The 24,945-nt window shown below is 40.7% G+C and overlaps 1 protein-coding gene across 6 annotated transcripts in view; it reads left to right on the top strand.

The window, feature by feature from the left end:
- elf1 (E74-like ETS transcription factor 1) overlaps positions 1-24,945 on the top strand; it is a 291,232-nt gene that overhangs the window by 204,447 nt on the left and 61,840 nt on the right. For all 6 annotated transcript variants that reach the window (XM_073058425.1, XM_073058424.1, XM_073058427.1 and 3 more), the window contains one exon: positions 12,573-12,925. In XM_073058425.1, coding sequence (XP_072914526.1) covers positions 12,854-12,925 — 72 coding nt within the window. In that variant the 5' untranslated portion in view covers positions 12,573-12,853. The remainder of the gene's footprint in view (positions 1-12,572; positions 12,926-24,945) is intronic.

The following is a 24,945-nucleotide window of genomic DNA, read 5'->3' as shown; positions in this document are numbered from 1 at the left end:
CATTTAGATGGAGACATGACGTAAAGATATTTACTCCTCATGCATATGAAGGGCGTAAGAAATAAAGTTAATTCAATTTAATTATATTAGCTTCTTTCCAACTGGTATATTCCTCCTTGAACTTCTCAGATCTCTTCATTATCTCCATGCTCACATCTAAAATGAGAGTGGCTGCACCTTAAGTACAATTACGTAGATTGAATCTGCAGCAAAGGTTCATACAGGTTACTTAGGTCCATGGTATTATGTAAGGTCCATACAAGATTTCATCCGAATTTTCTCTAATCCATCAGCAACACCTTCTATTCCTTTCTCTCACTTGCTTACCCAGTTTTTAAAGGCATCTGAGCTATTTACCACACCAATTGCTTGTTGTGTGCTCCACATTTCTCTCGTCCTCTAAAGAAACACATTTCTCCTGAAAAATTTTCATTGTTCATGATTACATATAGACCCAATGACCAGTTCATTGATTGCAATAGAGTACCAGGAGAGGCAGCATCCTAAGCTGACAAAACTCTGATATTCACAGCAGCTTAATGGATGGGAATGTTCATCAAAATGTTTTGATTCCCTTCTCCTTCATAACTGAGAGTTAAGAGGTAAATACAGAACTCTTACAAGCTAAGAACATTAAATTCTACAAAGACCAGGAACTAAGCAGGGGTTCTGTTCTTTCTCTTTGTTGATTTATCTGCCTGATAAATAATTTGCTGCCTGGGATGAAATGATTTTTACTTCAGCAGTCTTCTATTGCCAATTATATCCCATCAATTTTCTGCCGAGACTTTGGATTAAAATAACTCGACTCTAGCATGTATTTTTTAAAACAATCTTTTATGAAAGCCCTGGCTACTCAAAGGGCTAAATGGCTCTATTCTGCTCCTATGTTTTCTGGTCTTCTGGTTATTGTGCAGTAGGCGTTTTCAGTGCTATTAATTTATTGTTATGAACTCAAATTGCCACTCATTTTTCACTATTTGACTTTGAGAACCATACAGTCAGACGAATGCTGTCAACCTGTCATGAATATCTGTGGAATTTGTGGCCACGAGCGACTGTGGAGGCTAAGTCATTGGGTGCATTTAAGGCAGAGATAGATAGGTTCTTGATTAGCCAGGGCATCAAAGGGTATGGGGAGAAGGCAGGAAAATGGGGATGACTGGAAGAATTGGATCAGCCCATGATTGAATGACAGAGAAGACTCTATGGGCTGATGGACACCCCCGCTGTTGTTAATCTTATCACCATTTCTTGTAGACCCAAGGATATAGCAGTCAGAAGTGATAGCATCAGAACAATTTGATTCAATAACTGAATGCAAAGATTAAATATAATTTAAGAAACAAGTATTAATGTTGTGATGGCAGTCACAACCACAACCATTGAGCAAGAGTCTGTAAGTGTAGGCCTTTTAGACTATTGGCGTGCTTGAGATGGTTTCCCTGTCAGTGGCGTGCTTTCAGTGAGTCATTAGTCTAATGTGTGCAAGAAGTGATGGCCTGGAATCCTTGAAGGGCAGCAGAGTGGTGCAGCTACTTTACAGATCCAGTCACCCAAGTTCAATTCTGACCTGCGATGCTATCTGCATGGAGTTTGCATATTTTCCTTGAGTCTGTTCAGGTTTCCTGAAAAATCTCAAGGGTAAAGATGTTGGAAGATTAGTTGGCCACAGCAAGTTATCCCTAATTAGTAGGTGAGTGGTAGAATCTTGGGTCTTAAGGTTTACCTACTTTTCCCTTTTCTTCTTCACTAAATTCACCTTCCTCAACAGTCAAGGTTTCCCTACCTTACCATCTCGTCCTTCCTTCTGAATGGAGCATCCTCCGTACAGTTGGCCTCACTCTCCACATTTAGGATGTGAATGCCCAAAAACAGCTGTTTCCAATTAACTCAGTAGTTAATTGAACTGAGACATAAGCTTTTTCCCCCTCTACAATTGCACTCCTTCCTTCTGAACATCTCTAGCATTTTTTGTTTTGAGTATTTCAGGCAAAAATCATTGTTATAGAGAAGTACAGCATATGTACAAGAGATGTGCTCTTCAGCACATCTAGCCAATACAGAAACCATTTAAACTACCCACTCCCATCGACTTGTCATAAAGATTCCTTTAAGTTATAGAATGAAAACAAGATATTTTTAAAAAAATATGTTTTAGGTGCTTGTAAATCATTTTATTACATGTATAAATTTGCAGGACCCTGTTGAGTTATAGAGGATGTTTATTGCTGATAAATGAATTCCTTCTTTAAATTCTAAAATTATGTTCAAGAAACAAGAGAAAGCTGATTCAAGTGTTTTGAGATCACCAAAACCAAAACATAAGTAGCTTTAAAGTAAACACCCATTTTTTTTTTCTCTCTGTTTTTGGAACAGGGTGAAAACAAAAATAATGCTTTCACTCCGACAAGCTTTCAGACATTTCTGTCAGAGTGTAATGCTGACTACTGGTCAGGTAGCAAGGGAAGCTTGCAGACATTAGGTAACTGTTTTTATGCTAAGGTGGCAAAAGTTTTACTCTTTTAGTCACAAGGCTGTGTAAAAGAAGTCATGACTTTGGTTTCCAGCTTATTCTGTAGATGGTGGCCAGGAAAATGGTTAGGCACCTTTCTCATCAAAAAGGAAAATAAAAATAAACAGTCATGATATCATTTGTTACCTGCTGACCTCTCACAAAAGGGACACTTTACTTATTTTCTATCTTTCCCTGTCTTAAATATTAAAAAAGTGCTTATCTTCAGTGGAATTATGGTCAAAAATTGTTTGTAACCTGGTATTTTTGGAACAGTTGCAGCTGCACTTCTTGATTGACGGTCATTGACACTCTTCACCGGGGCCTTCTCTCCCCGCCAGGCCTCTCTCTCCTCCACAGGCCCCTCTCTCCTCAGCAGCCATCTCTCTCCCAGCTAGGCCACTCTCTCTCCACACCAGGGCCCTCTCCACCATGCCAGGCTTCTCTCTCTGCCAGGCACCTGTCTCCATGCTAGAACCCCTTTCTCCACATCAGTATCCTCTCTCTCCCCACCTGGCTCCTCTCCTCCTCCCCCACCCCACCCCTGCCAGCCCTATCTCTCTCCACCTGGCCAAAGTGGCAGGGCAGGGTTTGGTGACATTGAGTCTCCAGTAATGAGATTGACAAACACAAGAGGGATGGTTTTCCCACTGCCCACATAATGACATCTTAACCATAACTTTTCTGTGGTCTATTTTGAAACTGAATGCATGGGAGTGTCCCCAGTCGGTGTTAAATTCACAGGGAATGTATCACCCTATTCTCATTGCTCTAATTTGATAGAGCCAATAACTATTTTATAGGCCTAATTATTAGGCTCAGTTTAGATCATTTGAAGATTAGGTCTAAACTTTGCAAAGCCTAGAATTCTACATCCTTTTTTTAACCACCTTCACAATTTGCCTCACCACCACCAGGGAACTACTCCCAGATCTCTTTTGTCCAAGTACTTATTTTGCTTTTAACTTTTGATAGAAAGATTGAGAATACTTCACACTTCTCAGCATGAAATTTCATCTGCTTTTTCTCTGTCCATTCTACCAACATGTCTGTATCTCCTTGAAGTCCATTACTATCCTCCATACATTTTACTCTGCCTGCACACCTTGTATGCCAGTTTTAAAACCAAATATTGTATGAAAAATATAAATTACTAATATGTTTTATAAAAATCACCAATCCTTGTAAGATCAACCACTGGGGCATTCCACTCTACTTTTCCCTCCAGTAGGAAAAGCAACATTTTGTTTCTGATACTGAGACAACGGGATACCCAGTTTGGGATTTGGTACAAACTTCAATGGATGAGACTTTGCAAGGTGATTTAGCTCTCCTGACTTGGCAGCAAGTTTGAGGAAGTCCAAGCACGAACACAAGATGTGAAAGAGGTCCCGTACTGAGGCTGGTCTTGAGAACAATGTACTGACATCTCAGTTTTTGCAGGAGCATTTTATATTCATCATGATGTGTTCGTATTTCTTTAAGCTGACTCTCGGGTACATTTGTCAAATGCTGTGGTTTTCTGCTGCCAGATTGGTTCCTTTCTCATTGCAAAGTACTGACTGCATGATAGCTCACGACTTCACACCCTCAGGTTGATCCATCGGAGGCCTCATTTATTGAGTAAACCTTTGTGCTCAGGCCCTGGATGCCTCACGGATTCAGCAGCCTGGGGTCTGAGCCTGACCTTGGGTGCTGTCTGTGTGGTGTTTGCATCGTTTTCCTGTGACCTCATGCGTCTCCTCCACGTGCTCCCACAGCCCAAAATGACGATGTGAGTTAGAATGTAGGGAGAATAAAGCGGTTCAGGGTAGAGCTGGTGTAAAAATGGGTGGTACATGGTCGGCACGGTCTGGTGGATTGATGGCCCAGTTTAGATGCAGCATGTCTCTCTCTGACTCACTGAATATTGATGAACCAGTCAATCACTGGAGGGCATTACTGTTGATCAAATTCTGTGCCTGCAATTTGCTTTAGAACAAAAGCTCAACTCAGCCGCTGCACTCGAATCTGGGGGCTTTTGGCCATATTTTAGCTGAATGTGATGTTGGGCTGCGGTTAGGGAATTACTCTATCATCTTAGTTTTACCACACAGCTCTGTCGAGGTAATGGAACCTAAACATAGGCTGGCATCTCTGCAGCCCTTGTTGTGAGCTCAGGCCATCCCAGAGATTTCTATAATCATTGTATTCACTCTTGTGATGTAGGAAGTATTGCAACCAGTCAGAGCAGAGCAAGGTCCCTCAAGCAGCAATGCGATTATAATCAATGATCTATTGAAAAAATTGCCACTACTACAAGAAGAGCTCAGTTGCCCTTCTTCAGAACTATGGCCTGGGATACTTTAAGTCCTTTGAAGGGTGCAGAGCCTCTGATTAAAGTATCATCTGAAAACTGGCCTCACCAGACATTGCAACAATCAAGTATCTTGCCACAACACATCTGCTGGGATTGTGGGCTCACCCACTGAAATGGACTTTCTGACTCAGAGATGAGACATAAAAAAAAATTATAGAGGCAGCATATTTTAAATCCTAGTTAATCTATATTTGAGGTACAATATTGCTTTACTTTAGGGTTAGAATTTAAGCTGATGTCACTGTAAATAAAACTCCATAAAATAACTGTATCATGTAATAGACTGTTCTGAAGCTCACATAATATCTGAAAAAGAATCCAAGTACTGGTCTGCTAAAGTTCAAGTTCGGCTTGTACCATTTCATACACTTGATCTGAAATGGTGGGCATGATTACAATTTCCTGGTCATTAAAGGCATTTGGTGCTGCATGCGTCTGATTACAAGAACCAGCAAGAAGAGATGAAAACCATAACGACATCAGTGTGTGGATTAATGTCGAAAAATGTGACAGCAACAGAGAAATCTGTCTGGATAATGTTGGAATTAATTAGAACTGTATAATAGTACTTGCATTGTCATTACAGCACAGAGAAATGCACTTGGTATGGCAACAGCACCAGTGCGAGCCTGCTATGTTTCAGGAGCAGGAAAACACAGTAGACTATCACTGGCATCATTTATACAAGTCATTTCCTGTGGGTTTTCTGTGATGATAATGATGATGATGATCCATCTTCAGAAGGTAAAAGAAGTAAACAGCCAGTTTTGTAATCACTCTTCCTGCCAGGCAAGAACAGTTGTGGGATTTGTGCAAAGGTATAATTGTCCTCAGAGACTTAACACTTGGATCACCAATCAAAGATGCCAAAGTCGTTTTGTATTGCTCTTGTTCATACCTTTTGCATGTTGGATGTGGAATTCTTTTACTTTAATAAGAATCAGAAATATCCGGTTAAAAACCTGTTTCAATACCTTTTGCAAACTAAATGGTAGTTTCCAATTAAGATTAAGCAGTAAGTGTACTGTGGGAGAAAACGGTTCATATTGGAATAACTCCAACATTCAGCAATTGTATTTAAAGACTTTCCTCAACAGGGAGTTTACCAATCTTGGGACCATTAGGTTAAATCACTATCCAGTGCATGGTTGAAATACTTAAAATACTCACTTTATTTTCATCAGTTTCTTGTTATTAGTGCTTCCAAATTTTTGCAATTTGTGTGCACACACATATTCTGATGTTAAAGTATTTCCCATATTTAAAGCATATCAAATTATTTCACAATTCTCAATATTTTCTTGTCTGTTTCGGCTACAAATATCAACTTTCTTCCATATGGCTGTATATTGCACACATCAAAAATAGTGAATCAGGTTTTTTGTGTTCTTTAAGAGAACTTTTTGTATCTTTGAACTCTTTAGTACCGAGCTTAAGTAGCGCAGGATTGAGAGGTAAAACAAACCTTCTCAAAAATCTATTAGAAATTAGATTTACTTCTTTGTGAGAGGGGGGTTAGAAAGAATTTTTCTTCCAATATTTTTATCTTTCAACTGCTTTCTAAGACCTATAATGATTCCAAGGGGAACTGAAGACCTCATTCGTAACTGCTTACCTGGATGATAAGAAAGTAAATTTGTAGAGGGAGTAGATATAACCAATATTATTACCTAAAATCATTTCAGATTGAATATGAAGTTTTGGCTGGATGCATTAATTGGGACCAGTTATTTGAGTGTTCAGCAACAAAAGAGTTCTGCACTATACCTCTTTTTACATGTTGTCTATGTTATTAAACAATTTAGTTTGGCACAACTTCCTTGACTAAAACTACAAATTATTATCGTTAGAATTTTGCCATAAATTAGACCATTAATGGGCATTTAATCTCATCTCTTGAGAGAGCTCTCTATCTCTCCCCAGCAGTTACAGGCATTAAATGTTGTTCAATCTAGTAACAAACTTTTCATCTGTTAAGGATCAAGAAATAAAATTTAAAAATTTTTAAATAAGCTTCAAATCTTTAGGGAGTTTTCTTTGTCAGTTTGAGTAGGACTGTAAATGTTTTATTTGCTTCCAGATTCAAAAGATGTACAGCCCTCTTATAATGAATGCCTGGCTTTAATCCCTACCCTGTTTATTTGTCTTAAACTGAAATGCCCCCTAGTGTAATTCATGTAAATTGAGGAGTCTTATCCATAATATAGTAATTGCACAGTCTAAGATTTTTGAGAAATGTTAGCAAAATCTTTCTTGTTTTATTAACTAAATGATTAAAGTATGATTAATAGTAAAGCCTTATGTTCAAGCTAAGCAAAAAAGGGTATTGGTGTTTATATGGTGTAGATTCTAAAGAGAAAATACAATAGATTGCCCTGTTCAGTTACATCATGTTTAACGTGGTGCTCTTTGTAATATTTACTTTATTCTTCCTCACCTTTAGCACATTTTACGGAAGGAAATTGTGGGTGTCTGCTTCCTGTATGTTACAGAATCAGAATGTCATTGACTCCTTATCTCCCTTAAGAAAACATTATTCCTCTGCCTGGCACCTCTTCCTCATGAGATAGTAAAGCTGGCATTTCTCAACCACTGGCACAAGTTCACATTTTGTCTCTCCCTGTGACACTCTGCAGTATATCAAATTCTGATGCGACATTGGACTAATCTAAATGATCTTTTTCACAGAAATAAATTGGTAGTTGGGCATTTTTCTTTAACAAGTTACTATTTAATTTAGTGTGAAAATTGCAGAGTTGTTTCATGTCATAGAAAACGTCTGTTTAAGGAGATGGTTTAAGAAGTTTAAGAAGGATTCAGATTTTTGGATTATTGTGGGAACTGCAGTAGGGACGGTTTGCATCTGAAGTGGAGAGGGAGTAATATCCCAGTGTGAAGGTTTGCCAGGGCGGGGCTTGGGGGAGGGGAGGGAGTTAAATACGCTGTGGGGGATGGGAACCAGAGCACCAGAACAGACAGTGGAGTGATTGTAATGAAAGATGTTGTAAAGACGATAAACAAAGACAGGAATCAAAAGGTTGAGCATGTAGCAACTATGTTCTGAGCTGCATATATTTCAATATAAGGATTAATATAGGAAAGATGGATGAGCTTAGGGCATAGATCAGCATGTGAAATTATAACATTATAGTCATCAGTTGCAGAAGGGGCAAGAGTGGCAACTCAGTGTCCTGACGAAGGGTCTCGGCCCGACATGTCGACAGTGCTTCTCCCTCTTTAGATGCTGCCTGGCCTGCTGTGTTCCACCAGCATTTTGTGTGTGTTGTTTGAATTTCTGGCATCTGCAGATTTCCTCATGTTTGTTCCAGGGCTTTGTTGTTTTAGATGTGATAGAGCAAGAGGGAATAAAGGTGGAGGGGTGTCATTACTTGTCAGGGAAATTGTCATAATGTCATGTTCTTTGGTAGGACAGACTGGAGAGTTTGTCCAGTGAGGATTTATGGGTAGAACTGAGGGATAAGTAAGGTACCGTCACATTAATGGAATGATATTATAGACCACCCAACAGTCTGTGGGACTTAGAAGAGCAAATTTGTAGAGAGGTCGCAGGCTTTTTCAAGAAACATAAGGTTGGGACAGTAGGTGATTTTAACTTTCCTCATAATGCCTGGGATCCCCAAATGGTAAAAGTGCTGGATGGGATAGCGTTTGTCAAATGTGTTCTGGAATGTTTCCTTAATCAACGCATAGAAGTCCCACCTCGAGACAGTGTGGGACTAGATCTTCTATTAAGGAATGAGACAGGGCAGGTGACAGAAGCTTGTGCAGGGGAACACTTTACATCTAATGATCATAATATCATTAGTTCAAGATAATTATGGAAAATGATAGGTCTGGTTCTCACGTTGAGATTCTAAATTGGAGAAAGGCCAGTTTTGATAATATCAGAAAGGGTCTGGCAAGTGTGGATTGGGACAGGTTGTTCTCTGACAAAGGTGTACTTCGTAAGTGGAAGGCTTTCAAAAGTAAAATTTTGAGAGTGCAGAGTTTGTTCCTGTCAGAATGAAGGGAAAGGATAACAGGTGTATGGAACCTTGGTTTCTGAGCGATATTGAGGCTCTGGTTAAGGAAAAAAGGAGGTGCATAGCAAATATAGGCAGGTAGGAACAAATGAGGTTCTTGAGTAGTATAAGAAATGCAAGCGAACACTTAAAAAGGAAATCAGGAGGGCTGAAAGAAGGCAACAGGCTGCTCTAGCAGAAGGTGTAGGGGCATCCTAAGGGCTTCTACAGATACAGTATATTTAAAAAAAAAGGATCGCAAGGGATAAAATTGGTTCTCTGGAAGATCAGAGTGGTAATCTATGCATGGAAACAAAAGAGAAAGGACATATCTTAAATGGATTGTTTTGCATCTGTATTTACTCAGGAAATGGACGCAGAGTCTATAGATGTGAGGCAATGCAGCAGCGAGGTCACGGACCCTACACAGGTTATAGAGGAGGAGGTGTTTGCTGTCTTAAGGCATATCAGTGTGGACAAATCATCAGGGCATGACAACGTGTTTCCTCAAACCCAATGGGAGGCCAGTGCAGAAACTGTAGGGGCCCTAGCAGAGCTATTTAAAATATCCTTAGGCATGGGTGAAGTGCCAGAGGATTGGAGGGTAGCTAATGTAGTTCCATGTTTAAGAATGGCTTTAGGAATGAGCCAGGGAATTATAGGCCGGTGATCCTGACATTAGTGGGAAAGTTATTGGAAGGTATTCTACGGGATCAGATATATGAGTATTTGGATAGTCAGTGACTGATTAGGGATAGTCAACGTCCTTCAATCCTGAAGTCCCTACGCTTGTCCAAGAATCCCCTACCATGGGAAATAACTTTGCCATATCTAATCTGTTTAGGCCTTTTAACATTCTCCTGAACTCCAGGGAATACAGCCCAAGAGCTGCCAAACGTTCCTTATACTGTAAACATTTCATTCCTGGAATCATTCTTGTGAATCTTCTCTGAACACTCTCCAATGTTAGTATATCCTTTCTAAAATAAGGAGCCCAAAACTGCACACAATACTCCAAGTGTGGTCTCATGAGTGCCTTATAGAGCCTCAACATCACAGCCCAGCTCTTATACTCTACACCTCTAGAAATGAATGCCAACATTGCATTTGCCTTCTTCACAACTGACTCAACCTGGAGTTTAACCTTTAGGGTATCTTGCACAAGGACTCACAAGTCCCTTTGCATCTCTGCACTTTGAATTCTCTCCCTATCTCAACAATAATCTGCTCGTTTATTTCTTCCATCACAGTGCATGACCATACATTGTATTTCGTTTGCTACTTCTTTGCCCATTCCCCTAAACTATCTAAGTCTCTCTGCAGGCTCTCTGTTTCCTCAACACTACCCGCTCCTCCACCTATATTTGTATCATTGGAAAATTTAGCCACAAGTCCATTAATACCATAGTCCAAATCATTGACATGCATTGTAAAAAGCAGCGGTTCCAACACCAATTCCTGTGGAACTCCACTGGTAACCAGCAGCCAACCAGAATAGGATCCCTTTATTCTCATTCTCTGTTTTCTGCTGATCAGCCAATGTTCCACCCATGCTAGTAACTTCACAGTAACTTCCATGGGCTCTTAACTTGCTGAGCAGCCTCATGTGTGGCACCTTGTCATAGGCCTTCTAAAAATCCAAGTACACACATTTACTGCATCTCCTTTGTCTACCCTGCTTGTAATTTCCTCAAAGAATTGCAGTAGGTTGGTCAGGCAGGGTTTTTCTGTCAGGAAGCCGTGCTGGCTTTGGCCTATCTTGTCACGTGCCTCCAGGTATTCCGTAATCTCATCCCTAACAATCGATTCCATCAATTTCCAAACCACTGATGTCAGGCTAACAGGTCTATAGTTTCCTTTCTGCTGCCTCCCACCCTTCTTAAATAGCAGGGTAACATTTGCAATTTTCTAGTCATCTGGTACAATGCCGGAATCTACCGATTCTTGAACAATCATTGTTAATGCCTCTGCAATCTGTCTAGCTACTTCCTTTAGAACCAGAGGGTGCATTCCATCAGGTCCAGGAGATTTATCCACCCTCAGACCATTTAGCTTCCTGAGCACCTTCTCAGTCGTAATTTTCACTGCACATACTTCACTTCCCTGACACTCTTGAATGTCCAGTGCACTGCAGTTATCTTCCACTGTGAAGACTGATATAAAATATGCATTCAGTTCCTCTGCTATCTCTGCATCACTCATTACAATATCTCCAGCGTCATTTTGCATTGGTCCTATATCTACCCTCAACTCTCTTTTACCCTTATATACTTAAAAAAGCTTTTAGTATCTTCATCAATATTAGTCGTCAGCTTCTTCTCATAATTCATCTTTTCCTTCCAGATGACCTTAGTTTCCTTTTGCAAGTTTTTAAAAGCTCCCCAATCTTTTATCTGCCCACTAGCTCTGGCTTCCTTGTATGCACTCACTTTTGCTTTTACTTTGGCTCTGACTTCACTTGTCGGTCACGGTAGTGTCCTTCTTCCCTTTGAAAATTTCTTCTTATTTTTAATATATCTGTCTTGCACTTACCTAATTTTTGTAGAATTTTTGCCATTGCTGCTCTGCTGTTTTTTCTGCAAATGCCCCTTTCCTGTCAACCTCGGCCAGTTCCCCTCTCATGCCATTATAATTTACTTTATTCCACTGAAATACTGACACGTTGGATTTTACTTTATCCCTTTCAACTAGCAACGTGAACTCAATCATATCATGATCACTGTTCCCTAAGGGTCCCTTAACCTTAAACTCTCTTATCACCTCCAGATCATTGCACAACAGCCAGTCCGGCACATAGACTAAATAGGTTAAGACTTTATTCCCTAAAATGTGGAAGATTGAGGGGAGATTTGATAGAGATATACAAGATTATAAGGGGTATACATAGGGTAAAATGCAAGCTGGCTTTTTCCACTGTGGCTGGATGTGACTGCAATCAGAGGCCATGGGTTTAAGGTCAAAGGTGAAACATTTAAGGGGAAACTAAGGGGGACCTCTTCACTTGGAGGAAGGTGAGTGTATGGAATAAGCTGTGGCTTTGATTTCAACATGTAAGAGAAATTTGGATAGGTACATGAATGCGCGAGGTGTGGATGGCTGTGGTCTGAGTGCAGGTCAGCGGGACTAGGCAGATTAATAGTTTAGCATGGACTAGATGAGCTGAAGGGCCTGTTTCTGTGCTGTAGTGTTCAATGGGTCTTTGACTCTACAACTATTGATAAGCAAACCATTATATCATTTTGATCTTTGGACTGCATCTTTTTTTCGGTTATATCTATAGTGTTAGCTGGCCAGTGGTGTACTGACCTCTGCACCAGACTTCGAGGCGAGTGGTCCTGGGTTCGAATCTGGTTGGCTACTTGCACGCTTTCCATCCATGCTGGGTTGAGCGTTGAGCTAGCAACTCAACCTTGTAAAACAAACAAACTCTAAAGAAATGGCAAGATTGCCACCCGATGCCCCAGTGAGGCACCGGAGTATGTTGCGAATATTGTCTAATGTTGGGAAAAGTCACTAGGTGCAATGTATTCAATATGTCATGACTCATACAGACCATAAGACTCCTGTCCTATAGTCTGGTCATCATTAGCTGTCATGTTAAATTTAATGTCAGTCTTTGTTTTAATCATTTCATGACCATTCCTTCTCAGCTAAATTGAACCTTTGCTTTTTTCAGGTCCATTACACAATGTTGCTGGAATATTTCTCTTCCACAAGATTATAATTTCACCTCGTGACAAAAGAAGTTTCCCCGCCTGGCACACATGCAACTTTGATTCAAAGTTACTCATCCTGACACGTCTTCCTTTCAACAAGCTCATTAAGGCTGACAAGACTGATATAGTTCTTCGTGCTAACCACCTCCTGGAGCACTGAACTGCCATCACTTCTTAGAATTCATTGGGAGTGTCTTTTACCTGGTTCTGGAGATATCTTGGAACTCTTTCTCAGTGAATTATGGCTGCTGCAGTCCAACACACCGAGCTTGTGTTTGAATTTGCTAGCAATGGAATGGATGATGTGCAGCAGGTATGTCTCACAAGCTTAAAGTTTAACTTGCACCTGATAATACTGAATCACTCAACTAATAGAATACAAGACCAATGGGGCCTCCAAGTTCCCCATCTAATTGTGCATCATTGTGATTCAGAGATTTTGTGCCATTTCTTTACCATCACTCGACCTTCGAGCTAACTGCAATGCAAAGAATATCCTCCTCATACAGGAGGTAATGTATTGTTTCAGATTTAAGTAGAGATCAGCAATATATGCTAGTTTTACCGGTAACATCTGTACTCTGTATACTTCCAAAAATGACTGGAAAACTATAGGTTTCCCTATCAACTTAGGCTCTGACTGCACCACAAAAAGGTTAAAGTGATGCATATTTTGTTGCTAGTTATCTGCTTGGCCCCTTGGTGATTGCTATCAAGGTCAATTCATGTTACTTAATATTTTCTAAATTTTCTTTCATCAAATAGGCAACCCCCAACACTCACTCTCGCTTCCATTCTGAGTTCCAGTAAAAAAATTAGCTGTCAGCTAGAATAACTGTGGGAATAACTGAGACATGGCTTCAAGCGGACAGGGCCTGGGAAATGAATATTCAAGGATATACATCTTATCGAAAGGACAGACTGACTGGCAGAGGGGGTGGGGTGGCTCTGTTGGTGAGGAATGATATTCAGTCCCTTGTGAGGGGGGACATAGAATCAGGGGATGTAGAGTCAGGATGGATAGAACTGAGAAATTCGAAGGGTAGTAAGACCCTAATGGGAGTTATCTACAGGCCCCCAAACAGCAATATGGATGTAGGATGTAAGTTGAATGAAGAGTTAAAATTGGCATGTCGCAAAGGTAATGATACAGTTGTCATGGGGGATTTCAACATGCAGGTAGACTGGGAGAATCAGAATGGTACTGGACCCCAAGAAAGGGAGTTTGTGGATTGCCTCCGAGATGGATTCTTAGAACAGCTTGTACTGGAGCCTACCAGGGAGAAGGCAATTCTAGATTTAGTGTTGTGCAATGAACCGGATTTGATCAGGGACCTCGAGGTAAAGGAACCATTAGGAGGTAGTTATCATAATATGATAAGTTTTAACCTACAATTTGAGAAGGAGAAGGGAAAATCGGATGTGTCAGTATTACAGTTGAACAAAGGGAACTATGGAGCTAGGAGGGAGGAGCTGGCCAAAGTTCAATGGAACAATACCCTAGCAGGGAAGACAGTGGAACAAAAATGGCAGGTATTTCTGGGAATAATGCGGAAGGTGCAGGATCGGTTCATTCCAAAGAGGAAGAAAGATCCTAAGGGGAGTATGGGGCGGCCGTGGCTGACGAGGGAAGTAAAGGGCAGTATAAAAATAAATGAGAAGTATAACATAGCAAAGATGAGCGGGAAACCAGAGGACTGGGAAGCTTTTAAAGAGCAACAGAAGATAACAAAAAAGGCAATACGCCAAGAAAAAATGAGGTACAAAGGTAAACTAGCCAAGAATATAAAGGAGGATAGTAAAAACTTCTTTAGGTATGTGAATAGCAAAAAAATAGTTAAGACCAAAATTGGGCTATTGAAGACAGAAACGGGTGAATTTATTATGGGGAACAAGGAAATGGCAGATGAGTTGAACAGGTACTTTGGATCTGTCTTCACTAGGGAAGACACAAACAATCTCCCAGATGTAATAGTGGCCAAAGGAGCTAGGGTAAAGGATGAACTGAAGGAAATTTATATTAGGCAAGAAATGGTGTTGGATAGACTGTTGAGTCTGAAGGCTGATAAGTCCCCGGGACCTGATGGTCTGCATCCCAGGGTACTTAAAGAGGTGGCTCTAGAAATCGTGGATGCATTGGTAATCATTTTCCAATGTTCTATAGATTCAGGAACAGTTCCTGCTGACTGGAGGGTGGCTAATGTTGTCCCACTTTTCAAGAAAGGAGGGAGAGAGAAAACAGGGAATTATAGACCGGTTAGCCTGACGTCAGTGGTGGGAAAGATGCTGGAGTCAATTATAAAAGAGGAAATTATGACACATTTGGATAGCAGTAGAAGGATCAGTCGGAGTCAGCATGGATTTATGAACGGAAAATCATGCTTGACTAATCTTCTGGAGTTTTTTGAGGATGTAACTATGAAAATGGACAAGGGAGAGCCAGTGGATGTAGTGTACCTGGACTTCCAGAAAGCTTTTAATAAAGTCTCACATAGGAGATTAGTGGGCAAAATTAGGGCACATGGTATTGGGGGCAGAGTACTGACATGGATTGAAAATTGGCTGGCTGACAGCAAACAAAGAGTAGTGATTAACGGGTTCCATTCGGAAAGGCAGGCTGTTCCCAGTGGGGTACCGCAAGGTTCGGTGCTGGGACCACAGCTGTTTACAATATACATTAATGATTTAGATGAAGGGATTAAAAGTAACATTAGCAAATTTGCTGATGACACAAAGCTGGGTGGCAGTGTGAAATGTCAGGAAGATGTTATGAGAATGCAGGGTGACTTGGACAGGTTGGGTGAGTGGGCAAATGTATGGCAGATGCAGTTTAATGTGGATAAATGTGAGGTTATCCACTTTGGTGGCAAGAACAGGAAGGCAGATTACTATCTAAATGGAGTCAAGGTAGGAAAAGGGGAAGTACAACGAGATCTAGGCATTCTTGTACATCAGTCAATGAAAGCAAGCATGCAGGTACAGCAGGCAGTGAAGAAAGCTAATGGCATGCTGGCCTTTATAACAAGAGGAATTGAGTATAGGAGTAAAGAGGTCCTTCTGCAGCTGTACAGGGCCCTGGTGAGACCCCACCTGGAGTATTGTGTGCAGTTTTGGTCTCCAAATTTGAGGAAGGACATTCTTGCTATTGAGGGAGTGCAGTGTCGGTTCACAAGGTTAATTTCCGGAATGGCGGGACTGTCATATGTTGAAAGATTGGAGCGACTGGGCTTGTGTACACTGGAATTTAGAAGGATGAGAGGGGATCTGATTGAAACATATAAGATTATTAAGGGATTGGACACACTGGAGGCAGGAAGCATTTTCCCGCTGATGGGTGAGTCCAGAACTGGAGGCCACAGTTTAAGAATAAGGGGTAGGCCATTTAGAACAGAGATGCGGAAAAACTTTTTCACCCAGAGAGTGGTGGATATGTGGAATGCTCTGCCCCAGAAGGCAGTGGAGGCCAAGTCTCTGGATGCATTCAAGAGAGAGTTAGATAGAGCTCTTATAGATAGCGGGGTTAAGGGATATGGGGAGAGGGCAGGAACGGGGTACTGATTGTGTATGATCAGCCATGATCACAGTGAATGGCGGTGCTGGCTAGAAGGGCCGAATGGCCTACTCCTGCACCTACTTATTGTCTATTATGCAAACTCAGTCATAGCATGCCTACTTTTTAACAATTGTTCTTCACTAGATTTCAAATAAATTTTCACTTCCTCTAACACTCAGAATTAAGCATCATGGTGTTAAGATTCTCCTCCCTTATTTTAAAAGGCAGTGAGCGAGCAGGCTCATTTAAAATCTTCCATCATTTGCCAATGATGTTGCAATTCTGTGAACTCTATTTACAAATGAGCAATAAATGCTATCGGGAGAAGATTGCAGAGTGAGCAACTGCACCCAGATGCGCCAAAGCTGTTACCATGGTAGTGTTATGAGATTGAGTTTATCCCTCATTTCATATTAAATGCTGATTACTTTATTGCTGTACAATCCTAGCCTATTTCTTAAGCGTTCAGTCGAACATTATGGCACGTTTCATTTTAGAGATTATTATTTTCCTTTACTGCCCTTCGGAGATATTGGTCGCACCCAGTTATTTCCATCTTTAAATGTTCATCGATGATGTTAAGTTCACTGTGTTACACATCTCTGTGCAGCAAACATTTGAATATGACAGCTAAATATCATATTTCCATTCTCACCACCCCTAGTGATGCCACGATACTGGACTGATGCAAATAGTAATTTAAATAGCTACTTGCATCAACAAAATAGATGCTCATTTTCCAATGCCCATGGGTATGACATCAAATCAAATCTCCTGTGCTGCACACAGCTCACCTCATGTCTGTGCACCTGTGTTAGTTGGAAGTGTCACAGCACCACAGTAAAGGTAATGCAGATGGATTAGTCTGACCAATCAAGCACTGGAGCAGCTGCTTAAGGGAAGGCAGTTCTGCCACTCTAGGCAGGAAGAAGAGACACTGCAAAGTCAAGCTAAATACCACTCAAATAGAGTGAGAAACTTCACAGGGTTCTGTACTAACAGTTAATATCAATTTGACTATGAAACTGGTGCTTGAGGGATGAAAGTTTTAATGTTTGCCCACACTTTGCTGGTGAGGCTTAGCTCAAGTGCATTATAGAGTTTCTTAAGTGCATAATAGTTTGCCAAACCTTTTGTTTCTGTCTGCTGTCCAAATGTATCCCTATCTAACATTTAGTTGGACTTGAACTTAAACCCTGATTCATCATCCTCATTATTGAGCTGAGTGAGTCACTGTGCTTCTTGTTGTTGTTCTTCTTACTTGCTTCTTTCTACCTGACAATTTCAAATGGACTAGAGAAAATTGATAAGGTCACCAGATAATCTTGCTCCTTGCGCAATTCGACAGACTCTTCTCCATGCTCCCTCTGCAGCAGGTTATATATAAAATTTTAAGCAGAATTTTTCCCATCCTTTGGCTGTATTGACCAGGTGAAAAAGAAAGACAGAAACTCAGATGAATTAACATTTTGACAGAAGGTACTGATAGTTATGAATGAATGAATGATCTTTATTGTCTTTATACATAGGTACAATGAAACTCTGTTTGGCTTCCACTCAGGTAATTAAATAAAGCGGTAGATAAAAACAAGGCAGTAATAGAAAAACAGTATTAAATAGATAAGTAGCAGAAAATAATTTGCAGCAGCACCAGAATATCACAGTGATGCACAAAGTGCTGTTACTGCAAGTATTTGAGTCCTTGTGTGTGCATGTGTTTCAGTCATTGTTCTGTCGGAGTGGTGTGATGGGGGCCACAGCTCTGGGGTAGAAGCTGTTCCTCCGTCTATTTGTTCTGGCTTTTAGTGTCCTGAACCTTTTGCTGGACAGCAGTGGGTCAAACGGGGAGTGGCCGGGGTGTGTGGTGTCTCTGGTTATGCTGATGGCTTTCCTCCCGAGTCTGCTGGAATAGATGGTGGGGATATGTGCTTTCCTTGCAGTAGTATCAAGGCATCTATCTAAATCAGTGCTGTTAATTGCTGAGTATCCATAGGTGATGTGCTGTCATCAGCATTTTAGCAACACATCAGCCTTCCACATACTTTTACAACCCATATTCCACCATAAAAACATTTACTGTCTTAAAAATAGGAAATATGGACAATCAAAAGCTAAACATTTCAATTTAAAATACCATCAATAGGCTAAGATTTTGCACACATAGGACTACTGAAGCAAACTGAGAGAGTTATTCATTATAGAAACAGGTCCTTTGCCCAACTAGTCCATGATGACCAAGATGTCTACCTGAGCTTATCCCATTACTCTGTGTTAGGCTTGTATTCCTCTAAACTTTTCCCATTCTTGTACCTGAAGGGTGGAATGGCTTCTTTAGATGTCATAAGAAAATATAAAATATGGAAATTATGATGGTTGTTTAGAACTGTTGACATTGAGAGTGAAGTAACTCCCGTACTTTTGCTTTGAGAATCTGGGATTGCTCACGGATTCAGGTGTTGGGTGTTGGGGGTGTTCTGTCTACCACTACGCTATACCGTCATACATACCGTATAGTTCCATAGTGGGTTAGAGCTTTGTTGGGACTCCCCAAAGCATGCCTTCTCACTGCTTCTCATATCCTGCACCAGTCAACCCTTGCATGAGATCCAAGACTTCTGATTTTGTCGGGAGTTCTAGCGGATTGTAAATTAGAAGGAAAACATGAAGGTAATGTAGCCAAAAAAAAGCAGTGATACTGGAAATCTGAAAGAAAAAAGATTGGTCGGAAGCACATTGCAAAGCAGATAGCGTTGGCAGAAAGGGAGCCAGACAACATTGCTGGTCAAAGACACTTTGTCAGAACTGGATAAGAGTTATAACAAGTTTCAAGTTGCAGTGAAACTGGGGATGAATGAAAGGAATATCTGAGATAGGTCAAAATGGGGACCTGCATGATATCCACAAGCACCCACTGAAATCTTGCTTCTAGGCAGTAGCTGGATAGTGCTGTTGGTGAAGTACATTTTACTGACCGTGCACATATGTGCCATTCTTTTCTGGGAGAATGAGGAGTGAATGTCTGGTTCAGTTATGAGGGGCCCGTCAAGTTGGCGGTTCTGTATACTCAGAACCTGCATAATGCTAAAGATAGATTCCTGGGAGGTGGAGCGCCATGTAAATCAGTGCTCTGCAGAGTCCTTATAACATTACGTAAACATGTAATGATTTAAAAAAAATCAAACCCAAGATATATGCAATTTTATGTATACACAGTAATTTGTGGAGTAACAAACATGCAGATAGGCCTAACCTGTGCATCAGTGGAGCAGCAACTCATCGCAACAGCAGTGGAGGGACGCAGGTGTTGGTTACATCTTAGGGCCCAGGCTGTAGGTTCTCCTCTAACTTTGGCTTCTTCTTCAAGTAGGCATCAAGATTTGACTGCCTTTTATAAGTTTCCTCTCATGAAGCAGTTCCTGGTAGCAGGAAATCATATCAAGAGCAGCTCTCTTTGCCTTATTGCTTTGCTCCCAGTCAGGGTCATTATCGATGAACTGGTCCGTGATTTGGTGGTGCTGGTGTTGAGGAATTTTGTGGCAAGGTTTCTTGCTGGTGTTTCCTCTTCTCCATCCGTGTCCTCAGATTCACTCAGGATGTGTTGCTCTGCCAATTCTTGAAGCTCTTCGTTATTAAGACCCTCACAACGAAAATGCAGCAACTCTTCGATATCACCATTATTAACACCATCTAATCCTGCTATGTCGGACAGTTCAACAAAGTTCTGCATGAAATCCTAGGATACCATTGCACGCTTTTGCCCATAGCTTCTTCCGCACTCCAGTCATGCAGTTTAAAGTTATTCATCCCAGGCTGCTCTGATATTGTTTATAGCTTTCATGATGTTGTAGTTTTTCCAAAATTGTCTGATGGATTGTTTGTCTTGATCTTTTGTTTCCTCTATAGGTTGTTTGAATGTGTGACAAAGGTAATAGGCTTTAAATTCGATATTACTCTTTGATCCATTGGTTGGACTAATGTGGTGGTGTTGGGTGGAAGGTAAACCACTTCTACAGGAATACAGGTCCAAAACGTGTCAAGATGCTCAGGGTGGCCTGGGACATTATCAAGCAACAACAATGCTTTAGATTCAAGGTCATGCTCCTCACAATACCACTTCATTGCTGGACAAAAACAAACCAATTTTAGAAAACATTAATCATCACTTAGGCTTTCTTGTTTGATTTCCAAATCACTGGTAGACTTGACTTTAAAATGACTTTCATTGCTCGTGGTGTTTCAGAGTGATACACTGTCATAGGCTTTAACTTAAAGTCACCTTTAGCATTGCCTCCTAGCAACCGAGTTAACTGGTCCTTTGCAGCCTTGAACTCAGATGCATGTTTCTCTTCTCAGGAGGTGAAAGTACGAGAATGCATTCTTTTCAAAATAGGCCTTTTTCATCTGCACTGAAGACAAGCTCAGGAGGCTAATCATCCTTTTTGATTATGGCCTTCAGTGTTGCAGGAAAATCCTGAGCTGCATTGCTGTCTGCAGTGGCTGCTTCACCAGAGATACGTATGCGATGGAGGTTACTGCGCTGTTTAAATCTATCAAACCAGCCTCTGCTGGCTGTGAATGTACCAACGTATGTTCTTCTTCGTGAATATGATTGAAGATGCTTCTTTCCATTGTTATCAGCTGGCTTAGGGACATGTTTCATTCTGGTTGGTCATTCACACATGCAGTATATTTAGTTCTATTTTCCATTTTTTTCAAGCAAGTGGCTCCTTGAACAAGTCATCTTCATTTTTAATAACTTTGAGGTCATCATTGCAGAAGCTTTTTTCTTGTCTGCATTTTTTTTATATCAACTATCGCTCACCAGCTTCCAAACACCCCATTGCTTGCAGTTTCACATCCATACTAGTGCTTTTCCTAGATATCTTAGATGTACTACCCTCACTGGAAGTTGCAGGCCATTTTGCAAATATTAATTGGAATAAATTGGTGAGGAAGCTAGAATGCTTACACACGTGGGGGAGGCAGAGAGTGAACTAATACATGATTGGCTGCGAGTGGCTCAGGGCATATGTAAAGTACTCTCATTGCCTGACTGGCTGTAATGCCAGCCACTCCTGAGAAATTTTAAGTGTTGTTTAAAATGAAATTTGTCCTTTTAAAAAATTTCAATAAAGAATTGAATAACTGTATTGTAACAAATCAGTGCTATGCAGCGTAGCGTTATACAGGGTTTGAGTGTACCTGATGTTACCATTGTTGTAGCTGCATTGATCCAGGTAGTGGAATGTATTTCATCATGTTTTATTTTTATGTATTGTATAGGCTGGGGATGCTCTGGAAAGTTAGGCTGCATGACTCAGCCTGTGACCTGCTTTTGTGGCCATGTTCGTTCTGTGGCTAGTCCAACCAAGACTCTGGTTGAGAGTGGAAGGTTTTAATAATGTTGTTGAATGTCTAGGGGGGTGATTAGGCTGTCTTTTGTCGGCAACGTTATTGCCTGCTGAATATTACTTGCCACGTTTCACGTTCCCTGGTGAACAGAGAAGTAGATTGCATGGGTGGTAATTGCCTGGTTTAACGATATAGCATCTGAGCTACTATCTGCTAATAATTTTCTCTGTGGATGTGGTTAGCTGCTCTATATTTTAAAATTACACACTGCAAAAGCAGTATGAACATGATGCTGAGTAAGAGGCCCCTCACTACTGATGATTTATGTATTATTCAAAAGAAAGGTTTAAAACTAAAGCAACACACACACAAAACACTGGAGGAACTCAGCAGGTCAAGAAGCATCTATGAAAAAGAATAAACTGTCAGCGTTTCGGGCTGAGACTCTTTCTCAGGACTTTAAAACTAGAGTGCATTTTCATTTTGGTCCATTTATAGGGTTCCAATGTACCCCAAACACTTTTATATTGTAGTTTATTGAATCAGTAAATTCAATGGCATATGAGAAGGCCATTTGGCCCATTTTGCTGAGCCTGGCACTTTAAAAATCGGAGAAACGTTTAGATGCTGTAATCTGAAACAAAAGACATACTGCTGGAGGAATCAGTGGATCGCCCAGCATCTCTTGAGGCAGACAGATGTTTCAGCTTGAGATCCTGAATTAGGGTGTCAACCTGAAAGGTTGATTATTCTTTTGCCTCCATATATAGTACTTAATCTGCTGAGTTCCTCCAATAGTTTGTCTTTTATTTTAAATATCATATCCACTTAATCCTGAAGCCTAACTCTTTCCTTATTTTCATGAGTTACCCACTTCCCTTCAGAGAGCAATGACTTGATCTGCTCTCTCCACGCCCCAGCACCGTGCTACCCAGCTACAACTATTGCATCTGAGATCACCTCTGTTTGAAACTACTCACCAAGTAAGATTCAATCGCCAGCACTCCATCTCACTAATTTCTTAGTTTTTCTTTAAACTAATGTTAACTTCTTTCAGTTTCTCTGGTCTTTCTGTAAAGACCCACAAAATATATCTTTCCATTTCCTTATTCTGCTGAATACTTTTCTCTCTCAGGCTATTAAGAATCCATATTAATTTGTGCTAATCTTTTCTTTTTCATATATCTACAGAACTTTGTGTTTCTTGTAATTTACTTGCCTATTTCTTAACATCTTATTGGTGTGAAACCATTTGCAATCCTGAGTCTCAGTGCTCTTTCAGCAGCTTTATAAGTAGCTTCCTCCGATTTAAAACTTTCTTTAAATGATTAGCCATGGATTTATCACTTTCTGAGGTGGGTTATTAACAAATGAGGCAAGATGGACCAAAGCAACACATGCAAAATGCTGGAGGAACTCAGCAGGTCAGGCAGCATCTATGGAAAAAATAGGTAGTCTACGTTTTGGGACCTGACCCTTCTTCAGCACTGAGATGAAAGGGGCAAGATGCTAGTATAAAAAGTTGGGGGGAGGGGAAGAAGGCTAGCTGGAAGGTAATAGGTGAAGTCAGGTGGGTGCGAAAGGTCAAAGGCTGAAGAAGAAAGAATCTTATAGGAGAGAAGGGTGGAACAGGAGAAAGGGAAACAGGAAGAGGCCCACAGGGAAGTAACAGGCAGGTAAGAAGATGGTCCAAATGTCTCTTTGGCCTTAAAGACTCATATGCCACATATTAGTACATTAACTGTTAACCAATATTTGTTATACTTTTCTCCCCAACCAGCCACAGCCAACTCACGCTTCACTGAATCATAGATTTATAGAATGGTAACAGAGCAGAAAGAATAATTTTGTCAGTTCCTCCAGCATTTTGTGTGTGTTGCTTTTGTCACTGAATCCATATTGTTTTGTTTTGTATTCCCATATTCCGCAATATACATCCTCATTTAATGGAACTGGTTTTTGTCCCTCTTGCCCAGTCCTTTACGTAGAGCTGCAGGCAGACAGTGGTTCTGGAATGTTAGCAACCTTCTGGACAATCCTTCATACTTTTTGAAACATAAATGCTTAGACTAAATAGATTTTTTTTTTAAATGACCTCTTGTGTAGTTGATGTTTGTCACATAAATCTTTCTACTCTGATCCTTCTCTTGGCAACTATTAAAACAACAATGAAGCTAATTACTTTTAAATATGTCTTCAACTTGACAAATGAAATCTTTTGGCATGATTGAGCCAGAGTGAGGCACTGTGGCACTGTAGGAGAGTACTGAGCAGCTGCTGTTCAATATATAGCACACAAGTCGATGGGATAACATCTCACGATTTGTCTGTCATTATTTGACCCACTGACTGCACTGGCTACAACTGCTTCAAGGAAGTCTGTTCAGAATTTTAGATCCTGAGATTTAGTATACTGTATTAAAACAAATTTGCTTTCTTTTTTTGTGCATATGAAGCCAGACATTAATTCCGCAGGCTTTTGTGCATTAATGTTTATTGTTCACAATAAGGCTCTGATGACTTGAAACTTGATGTCAAGGCAGGCAGGTCAGCTTTGAGTATTCCAAAGTAATCAAGCAAACAAGATGTAAGACAACTAATAATATTAGGCATAAAACTTAGAACAGTACAATACAGGATTTGGGTCCAAGATGTCAGCTCTGAACACGAAGCCAAATTAAACTAAATCTCTTCTGCCTGCACGTAATCTATTTCCCTCCATTCCTTCCACTTTCAGATGTCTATCTAAACACTTCTAAAACAGCACTATTGCACCTGCTTCCTTTATTACCCAACAGCCTGTTCTGGGGACCTGCTGTTGTTCTGTGCATAAAAGATTAAGTTGCCCTGCACATCTCCTTTCACCTTAAATGCACATCCTCAAGTATTTAACTTTTCTGCCCTGAGATTAAAATTCAGAATGCATAAAATATAAGACGATAAGACCATAATTCACAGAAGCAGAATTATTAGGCCATTTGGCCTATTGCGTCTGCTCCACCACATCATCATGGCTGATCCTATCTTCCTATTAGCCCACATCTCCTGCCTTCTCCCCGTATCCCTTCATGCCCTGACCAATCAGGAATCTATCAGCTTCTGCCTTAAATGTACATAAACAGTACATAAAGACTTGGCCTCCACCGCTGCCTGTGGAAAAGGAGATGTACAGGTAGGTTTTGCAGCCAGAGGTTGGTTGGTACTTAGAATGGGCTGCCAGAAGTGCTGGAAGCAGATATGATAGACGTGTTAGAAGGCTCTTAGATGGACACATGAATTTGCAGAGGCTGGAGGAGTGTCATCACATGCAGGCGGAAGAATTTAGTTTAGTTTGGCATTGTGATCAGTACAGACATGATGGGCCAGAAGGGCCTGTTCTTAAGGAGTGGAGTCCAGTATCACTGTCTTTTCAAATTGAGTTCCTTCGA

Source organism: Hemitrygon akajei, chromosome 10 (genome assembly GCF_048418815.1).
Source record: "Hemitrygon akajei chromosome 10, sHemAka1.3, whole genome shotgun sequence".
Classification (NCBI taxonomy): domain Eukaryota; kingdom Metazoa; phylum Chordata; class Chondrichthyes; order Myliobatiformes; family Dasyatidae; genus Hemitrygon; species Hemitrygon akajei.
This window is presented reverse-complemented; position numbering and strand designations above follow the sequence as displayed.